Raw genomic sequence first — 9915 nt, 5'->3', positions numbered from 1 at the left:
CGATTTCACAATAAGGCTACAGAAGATGATGAATTATGAGGATGAGGGACTAATGACATTACACATTACATATTCATTAAGCCTCAGAGTGTTATCTTTACTTGATGTCTGGGGGAACACAGGGAGTAACATGACAAGCTCACCTAAAGAGGGAAGGGAACACTTGAAGCATTACAATGAACAACATTTTTTAAAAGGAAGATCATGATGACCAACTAATATAACAGAAATGAAGGCAAAAAGTTATTCCAATTATTTTACTCATTTAAAAGCAAAAAAGGTGGTTCTGGCAAGAGCTTTCTAAAGTTCATCACGTTTATTTCTGTTGTTTTGGAGAATACAAATTTATAAGAAAGCCTGCATTTCAAACTGTGGGCGTGAAGTTGGAAAGTCGTGGGCATTTGCCAGACAGGGAGCGTCAAACAAAACAATGCCACTGGTTCCATTATGAGAAATGTATCACTCAGTCTTTCTGAACGTTGATCCATTCTAGGTACTAAAAATCAGGACATCTCAGCCTCCCCTGCGTCAGTTTTGGCCATTCTTTATGTTATCTGTCTCATTTGTGTCCCCCAATTTAACTGAAGTGCAATACTTGGTTGCTGGTGTACCCTTTACTACACGTCACATAAATGTTTAAAATAATAATTTCATGTTGTTGCTCTTTTTCTTAATTGATGTACATAAAACACCAGGGAACATAAGTTGTACACAGATCTTTATATACAGTGATTTCCCTTTGTATTTTAATCAAAATGTTCAGAACGCAGAAATTTTGGCCTCATTGGTTTCGTCATATCCCTAAATTACTAACTTTAAATTTTTAACTTTCATTCCACTTTATATTTACTCTTATATTTGTTCAGTTATCTTTCCTGGATCGCCCTAAACGGAGATCTAAACCACAGCGACACTGTCTTTTGTATTTAGGTTCACGCAGTCACAGTCTTGCCGGTGATTTTATTTTGGAAGTTGAAACCGGAAGTTGTAACTTTGCCTAGGTCCACTTGACCCGAGTCCGCAGCAGGACCTGGTGATTTTAACAGTAATGACAATGCACTCTGTAAAAATGAAATAAAATGCCTCACCATCCCACACGAACAACAGAAATGATGCAGACCAAGACCATGTAAAATCGTACTGATCGATTATTTTAAAACTAAAAGTTGAAGGTCCAGTTTAATAAGTTTACACTTCTTCCCTTTCACTCATGTAATTTGAGATCACCATGAACTGAAGGTGACAATTTTCTTCTTTATTATCACTTTTTGTTTGTTGCTCTGTCTTTCTATGTTTTTTTGTTCGAAATAAAGGAATCAATCAATCAATCAACCAATAAATAATCTTTTCCAACTGACAGAATAAAACTACCTGAAGCATATTTGTTTAACTAGCAGCTCCAGAGGGAGCAGCTCAAATTGTCTGAACACTGGCAACGAAAATGTATCATTGTTAGTTGTTTAGTTTTTTTTCTTCCAAAGGATTGGTGCTCAGGTGGTCTACTTTCATCTGTACTGTACTGTATTACGCAGTTTGGTTTGTGCAGTAAATACTGACAAAAGTGGGAGGCTGAGAATCTGCAGGATCTTAGAGGGCATATACCATTTAAAATATGACTGGAAAAGGGACTGACCTCTATGACAGGACCAGGACCTTGAGGATTTCAGCGTTCTGTGGTCAGACCTTTATCAGGTACTTGAAGTAAATGCACTTGATTCTGCAAAAGAGATGCACAGTCTTCTTGCAGTGGACAGTCCTGATTAGCATTAGGAGGGAGGAATATCTCCAACTTCTGTCCACATTTAAGCAAACTGGATGTCATTCATAAAAAATACACACACCAATAAACACTACTGGAGGTGTTGGTCCTTTGTTAAGTTTATTCAATGCCTTTAAAAAAACGTTTAATTTAATATTAAATAATTTGCAAATGTAGACTGTTGCTTCCTGTATATGATTAATAATAATCAACAGGTAAGAATTTATGTTCGACAAGACTAAAGCCTTAACATTTAGGGACGAGTCTTAAGACCCCACAGGTAGGACAGCATACAATGTATGAAAACTCCTTCCAGACATAAAGAAAAGGAAAGCAGCTGAGAGCAAACATCTTTCACATGAACTTTCTTTCAGTTAGACAAGTGTAGCTTGGGCTATTGTTTGCTCTGCAGAGGATTACAATGGAGACAAAAACTGGTCAATGAAGCATAAAAACTGGGTGGATACAGGACCCACAGCTTCGGAGCCAAATGAAACTTAACCACCTCCATATTTAACAGCTACTCACATTGGTTACCTGTGATCAGGCCTTAACGATCAAACCTCAAGCCGTCCTCTTCAAAGTGTCACCCTGAAAGCGCGACGGCAGTGTTAATGTAAGAATATGCGAATCAAGATAATTCAAGTCAGACATAGAATGAATGAATGGCAGGCTGAACTTTTAAACCTACCACAAAGGCTGTTGACTACATATCCAAGTGTTAACTGGGATGTTTCATCAGCGTAAAGCTTCAGTTGTCTTTCTTATTTCTTTCAGTAGGTGGCAGTGAAACACTGACAATATTTACATTTCACACCATCCATCAGTTTTGCCCAGACTCACAGCAGAAGGTGGGTGGTCCTCTGAAGGCCCTCCCTGGGTTTAAGGGTTTAGACCTACTGCTTGGTACTGCACCAAAAGTGGACAAAGCAGACTCACATGAACTTGGATAAACCTGGTTTGACTGTAAAATCTAATGTCACTGAATTTGCTTGGCTACGTTGGATCTCTTTGTGTTACTTTGGTTTGCTGTTATTAGGTTCTTCAGTAAACATCTGATTTAAAACATGAAGTACTCATTCATTACTTCCCAGGTAATAAGTTACAATGAGCATAAAAAATAGCACAATTAATACACGATAGGGAAGGTAGCTTTCACTGAGATAAACACAATAAATGGCTTCATACTGAACATTTTCATTGATCCTGGACAGATGCTCATTTGAGTAATTTGAGATTTCTCACCCCCTCACATGTTCTTCATGTGCCAATGACAGACAGGATGCTTGAAACCAAAGCAGTGCAAGAGCGTTATACGCATCTTGAGTTTCTACTGCAATCAGGAGTTACATGATGTCACACACATTGTCTACGCTTTCCCTCAATCTTGTTCATTGTTCCTCATGAAACATTGGTTGTAAACGCTCTTACAGGCAAGCCGCATGTGAAAAAGGCTTTGGTTACTCAAGATCCTGGTCTCCATGCAATCAGCCAGAACTCATTCCACACCAATGCCAAGTCATTTTTACTCACAACTGTAAGCAAAATAAGATGCTGAGCATGAAAATTGAATTTTATGAACGCTGTCAAATAGTCTGATACCCTGTGAGCTTACAAAACCAGTCCTGCCTGAGGTCTCTGGTTTCTGTTAATTGGTAGTTTAGAGGCATGCTTAAATATCATACTTTTATTTTAAGCTTTAAAATGTTAATCAGTAGTTAAATGTTAAATAAGGTGAATTAGTTTGTGGGCTTCTTGGCATCATACAAATTGGACCCCCTCCCCTCTCAGCATCTGTGCATGCTCACATGTACAACCACTGTTTGCTGTTTTAGATCTTTGCTTAACAGACAAAATGAAAAACAGAGCCACAGATTCCAATGTGTGGTTGCAAAGCTAAAACTACATTTTCCTCCAAGGCATGAAGTGGCCATTTTGTTTTTAGAACAAGCAGCCTGCACAGAGTGCTGCCAAAGGGCAAATCTGGACAAAGGCATCTGTGTGAGTGAATCAACTATTTAGTACAAATGTTGAGCAGACAAAATTTGTTCGCATCTCACAGTTACAACAATACAAAAATTTAACAGGGTGAGTACAGTATTTCCATTTTTGAAAAGTAAATTCTTATTACACCCCCTCTAATTACAGCCCCGCTTCCAAAAACATTTAGACGCTGTGTAAACCGTCAATCAAAACAGAATGTAATCATTTGCAAATTAACTGTATTTAACGACAACAGTTTTACAAAGTGTTCATAAACCCATGTAGTAATCTCATGAAGTGGTGAACCTCGCTCCATCCTTGCATGTGAACGACTGAGCCTTTTCAGGATGCCCCCTTTCATACCCAATCATGATGCTATCACCTGTTACCAGTCTACCTATTGTAATTACGTAATTATTGAATCTCAGAGGTGTCATTTAAATGTTGTTTTAAGTCTTTTTGAAAAGTAAATAAAAAAAGCAAACTCTAAATGCAAAACAACAGTTTTATTGCAATACACAGGATTTCTTCTTCTGCTGCGCTCATTGCCTGCCAGGCACATCAACACACAGGGGACAGGCTGGCAAAAGAATACCATGAATGTGCATCATGGAGTGGGTGAAAAAGTGATTATCAATGAGACCACCTGGACTCAGGTAGGCCACACGCTTGTCCGGAGTTCACTTGTCTTCAGCCGTTTTAATTTAAAACATAAACAAAGGCCTACCCCAAGCAAAAAAAAAAAAAAAAAGCCATGTTCTCATATAAAGCAAGCAATGATGACAAAGCAGAAAAGCACCTGCACAATTCAACCGCGTAAAATCAAAATGGAATTTCTTTCAGGAAGCAGAAGATTTTGGGAGAAAACAATTGCATCCATCTTTGTTTCAAAGTCATTTTTTGGCATCTAGAGAAGGAAACCATGAAGGAGTAATTCATGAGAAGGCAAGAAGAATGAAAAAGGCCGAGCTGATATAAGGCTTCTGATTATATAATCATTATTTGTTGTTTAACACATGCATTATTTTGAGAAACGGCCAAACAAGAGGTTTTATGTAGTCATCCAATAAGGATGTGGCACTCGTGAAACTCCCTGAAACATTTTACGTACTACATTGGTGAGAAAGATTTACTCACCCCCTCCTGACTTCAGTCACAATTTGTAATACGCAGGCTACAGTAGTAAATAAAGTAGTAGCCTACACATTAAGGGTTAAAACAATCATCCTGAAATTTGAACAAATGTCTGCCATGAATTTTTACACCAGGACTTTCATCACACCAGATAATTTTAATATAGGACTTTAATGACTTTAATGTAGGACTGTTTAAAGCTGCACTCTCTTTAACATCTTAACCAATCTTGAGATGCAAAAACCTTTTTCAAAATGACAAACAATTGTGCCTTAAACCAATCTACATTCACACATACTTCAACACAAAGTGTGAAAACCGGATTATTGAGATAGAACAGTGTCACATTCAAAGTGATCAATAAGCATCTCGATTGATCAGTTGGTGATTGTATGATTGCAGTGAAGAAGAATATGAAGCACTGGACAAGGAGCTGGGAGCCGGAAATGGGGCTGAAAGTGCAAGAAGTTGAGGAGAACATAATTGACCTGGAATCTGTGAATAACAAAAAAATCCTGGTCTATGTATAGATGTACAGGTGAAATAACCGTGGGGAGAGGGGTGTTGGAATGAGAGAAGATTAACAGGAGAGCAGACAAGGAGTGTACGGACACAAACAGGGTGGAGTGGCGTGTTCAGCTCATCAGTAGAATACCACACTTGACTTTCCTCCGGGGGGGTTGAGGACCCTGTTGTGAGAGCGAGGCCTGGGTCCCAGATGAGGCTCGTGCTTCTTCAGGTCAGCAGTCATGTCACTCTCATTAGGAGGTGAGGGAGAGGAAGAAGAGGGCTGAGGTTCTGGAGGGGCTGAGACAGCAGCGGGCTCTTCCTTCGCTGGCATGGGAGCTGGGGCGGCAGCTTCCTCCTTCACCTCAGGTTGGCTGACCTTGCTTTCGGGGGCTTGGCGAGGAAAAAGAAAAGGTCTTACAAAAACAGAGAATGTACTAAAAAAAATAACCACCCATTTCCATTCACAATACACGATAGAAATCACATCTTTTCAGAGTCACATCTCAGTCTTCAATAAGCATTTGTGCATTTTGAACCTTATGTTACATTTTGAATTTGTGTTAAAAGAGGGGCCAAGTTTGACTGTTGTGCTTACAAACAGTAAACGGCAATTCCTGCATGGTATAGGGCAACAGTTGGTCTTTTTTATGTCTCCAGTGGGTCACAAACTCAAAATGCTATAGTGAGTAGAATGACTCAATATGTCAAGTCTCCCAAAAAGAGTTCACATGGACATTTTTGCTTTTGCCACAAGCTCACCTGGTGATTCTGGTTCAGGTCCTACACATAGATTGTCCTGTTGGAAAAAAGAAAAAGAAGAGCATTCTCACTGTGTAATCAATGAAAGGGCTTAAAAACAGGCTCTTGTCTTCAAGCTACATGAATAAATCTATAACCGGTGCTCAAATTCTGTAAAATAGTGCAGCTTTCATGACCAAGGGTCCATCACTAAGGCATTTTGAAGTGTTTGTCTCTCATTTATACGGTCAGGCTACAGGCCTTGGCCTGGTGTCTCTTGAAAAAAAGTTTAATCTCAACAAGACTTTCACCTAGTAAGGGAAAATGAAAAATACTTAAGCGACATGTTTATAGTCAATACATCCAGTCATATGACCGAACACAACATTTTCCTTTATGACCATACACAATTATGTCACATGTCCTCAGTGTAAAGGATCAAACGAGTCATAGCCAGCGATGACCGTCACTCACACTGAGTGGTTTGACTGAGTTTGAAGCTCCAAAATCTCCCCATTTATGCAGATTAATTCAGTTTTTGTTTTAACATAGACAATGTATTATGTTCTCCTTGAACGCAGAGAGAACAATAACTTCAACACAGAATGACATAGTAGAGGTTATGCTAACAAGCATTAAAACGGGCTATGGTAGCAATCCAACTTCATTATGAACTGCTCTGATGAGGAATTATCAGAAATACTGTTGATATTGGCAAGCCTCCCTAGTCTGTCTGCAAATAAGGCCTTTCTAAAGAAAAATCCCAAGCACAGTAACGTGTAAACGCAAAAAGCTTTTCCAAAATCTCATTCAATCTCAAAACATTCTACTTTCCCGGACATGATAAACTGTTTTTTTAGGTTTCCCAAATGCTGCAAGTAAACAGCTATATGACATACAAATGCAGGCACCAACCTCAGCAAGCCCACAGAAAGCTGGGAAATTAATGGATTTCCTGAAAAGTGGATGCTTGGAATTTATTTGTGTCGCTGCTGAGATTGTTGCAATAGACTCAGCAGTCTAAGCTAACAATGCTCTGGTTGCACAAACACTATTGACCCCTGGAGGAGACTGATCCTAATAGACTACAATACGTGACACAGTTGCCGTGCTCTTTAAATCTTACAGGATAACATGAGGACCAAATAAATTAGGTAACTGTCAGACTTTTGGACCCTAACTGTGCAGTAGAGAGGGTGAATACATGTTTTTAATTTGGGGTTAACTATTACTTTAAATACTCACTACCTTGATACTAGCTGGTATCAAGTGTTTAGTATCGAGTCTGGGGTGAAAATGAATAAAATAATCATAAACGAAAAAAAAAACACCAAACAAGAAACATCAAAGTATAGTCAAAGCAAAGTACAAAATGTAGGTGCATGGCCTACCTTTGGCTTATTTGGGTGGTTTCGGCTTGGGCTTTGGGCAGGAACAATTTCTTCATCCCCGAATATGTTGCTGGTCGGTCCACCTGGAGGCATGGGTTTCTGTGGTTGAGCAGGAGGTTCAGGTTCCCCAAATATTCCGCTACTCTTCCCACCTACATAAAGTATTATCAAGATGTGTGTTAAGTTTTTCTGCAATGTCATAATGACACATTCAACTTTGATGCATTTAGTGTTTGTGGCCCTGCAGATTTATGACAGTGGTAGAATATACTTATATGGGCTGAAGAAATAATGGTAATGGAATAGGGATTCTTCATGACCACTCACTCTCCAACATCACATAGTGTGCATAAGCAAATCACAGTGTCATATACTGTACACATACTACACTGGTGACAATTCACTGACCATTTCAGGGATGCTAATGCAACCAATGAAAAAATAGCAGACAAAGCAGCCGGGGTGACCCAGCAGTTTCCCTCTGGAAACTCGGACAATTTTTCATCAGCAGACTGAACTGAAAACATACTTGCCTATACCACATACTCCACAAAATCTGGAGGTGGCTTACATTCAGGCACAGAGAACAGTGAAAGTGTTTGTACAGGAATTATCACATTATAGTAACAGTTTTCACACCCCTGACACTGCTTGAAGCTTTGACTGGCCTGCCTCTGCACATCCATTAGCCCTGACAAATTGGTCAAACCTGGAGGGTTGGAGCGTCTGGGCACACTCTGGGACTGCTCTGGTGGAGCAAAAATTTTAGATTCCATCTTATGAGGCCTTCTTGATGCTGCAGAATCATCTTCATAGCCACCAAACAGGTTACTAGAACCACCTCCAGGAGGCTGCAACACCCTGCAAAAGACGAAAGAATATAGTACCACTTTTAAGTCTTATTTAGATCCATTACCTTGTGCCAGTGTGTCCAAGAACAAGATAAGATCAACTTTATTAATCCCCAGGTAACCCTAACCCTAACGTCTCAGAGGACGTTGATCCTGGCTGAATTAAAGAGTGAATACTACTGTTTTCAGCATGTATTTTAATCTTGGAGGTTAATGTTTACCGAAACGTGATGTAATTTTTGCACTCTGACACACACGAGAACAAGTATGAAACTGAAGGTAACCTAGCTATAAATATGTTACAGTAGGCGCGACAGCTTGAGCCAATGCAGACAAATAACAGGTTATTTGAGCATATACCGGGAATGGCGCCACACGTCTGAAAAATATTTAGTTTGTTAGACTTGACGGCACACTTTCTCGCGTTATTACAAGCCACAACATACGTAAACTCGGCTATTTTAGCGGAGCTGACCCAAGAACTGACGCTTTCTAGTCAAGAGGAAACTCAAGCTCCCTCAACTAGAACACTGCGGCCACAACGCCGTTGTTGACGAGTACAAAGAAGAGCAGCCTGAGGTGGCTTTCACACTTCCGCAGGCGCAGCAGACAACGCCTGGTCGGTTAGCCTAAAAGCTAATTCTTGACTCTTAAGTTTGCTAACGCAAGACAACTCAAACCAAGCTAGCTCAAGATGAGCGACTGCCTTAGTCATAAGATCGCAGCTACTAGCGTTATGTCTAAAGACAGTAGCAGAAACGTGATGGTGCAAAAAGCTTCGACAAAAAAAGCTCCTGTCATACAACGTTAACCCACATTGAGATTCTAACGTTAGCTGACCGAACAACTAAGTCGACATAAGACATTGTAGGCTATTTCTTTCACGAATAACCAAGCTACACAGCTATATACTCTTCACCTTGAACTTGGTTTTGCACCACTTTCCAACCCTTGAAACATGTTCGTCGAAGTCATAGTGGTTTTGTTTTGAGCCTTCAAGTTTCCGAAGACAACTTCGTCGATTTGCCAACTGGACGACCAGTAAGTTCCCCTGTCTGCGCGTGCCCAACTAAACTCGGGAGTGAAGAATTTCAGTCCACCCGAGTAATATTACTGGTTCGCTGCCAAGCTGCTGAGTGATGCGGTGCGCTTGTTTCACCGCACAAAGCATCCCTCCAGTGAGCTGGACACAGTGCTCCTTCGCAGAGTCTTTTGAGACAAAACTGCTCTTTGGTTACAACAGTACTAAACTAACAGTCCTTTGTGCTACCTTTTACTGTACATCTGCTGAATATATTCAAATATTTTTACTCGTCTTATATAAAAACGGATAACACCCCGCCCTGCTAAGCTGTCAGTGAGTTATTAACCGAACCAGAGCAAAACTCTTGATATATGATGCTTGTTCTTTATCACCGGGCCACGCCTGGTCTGGACAAAGGCAACGTGGGTTGAATCTGAGTTAATAGCTAAAATAAAGTGCAGATGCTGTTCAATCAAAACCCCCTTTGTGTGCTAGTTTGTCCTAGCTGGCGCGTATCAACCATGG

General features: G+C 40.1%; 1 protein-coding gene across 1 annotated transcript; it reads right to left on the bottom strand.

Moving 5' to 3' along the window:
• Positions 1–4227: 4227 nt before the first annotated feature.
• On the bottom strand, positions 4228–9452 carry jpt2 (Jupiter microtubule associated homolog 2). The gene is made up of 5 exons (XM_041956848.1): positions 9286–9452; positions 8225–8376; positions 7516–7667; positions 6146–6182; positions 4228–5776 (listed from the first exon to the last, which is right to left on the bottom strand). The coding sequence occupies exons 1-5, from the start codon at positions 9339–9341 to the stop codon at positions 5520–5522; spliced, it is 654 nt and encodes a 217-aa protein (XP_041812782.1). The 5' UTR covers positions 9342–9452; the 3' UTR covers positions 4228–5519.
• Positions 9453–9915: the final 463 nt, after the last annotated feature.

Source organism: Chelmon rostratus, chromosome 17 (genome assembly GCF_017976325.1).
Source record: "Chelmon rostratus isolate fCheRos1 chromosome 17, fCheRos1.pri, whole genome shotgun sequence".
Taxonomy (NCBI): domain Eukaryota; kingdom Metazoa; phylum Chordata; class Actinopteri; order Chaetodontiformes; family Chaetodontidae; genus Chelmon; species Chelmon rostratus.
Note: the sequence above shows the minus strand (reverse complement) of the source record. Positions and strands in the feature narration are given on the sequence as shown.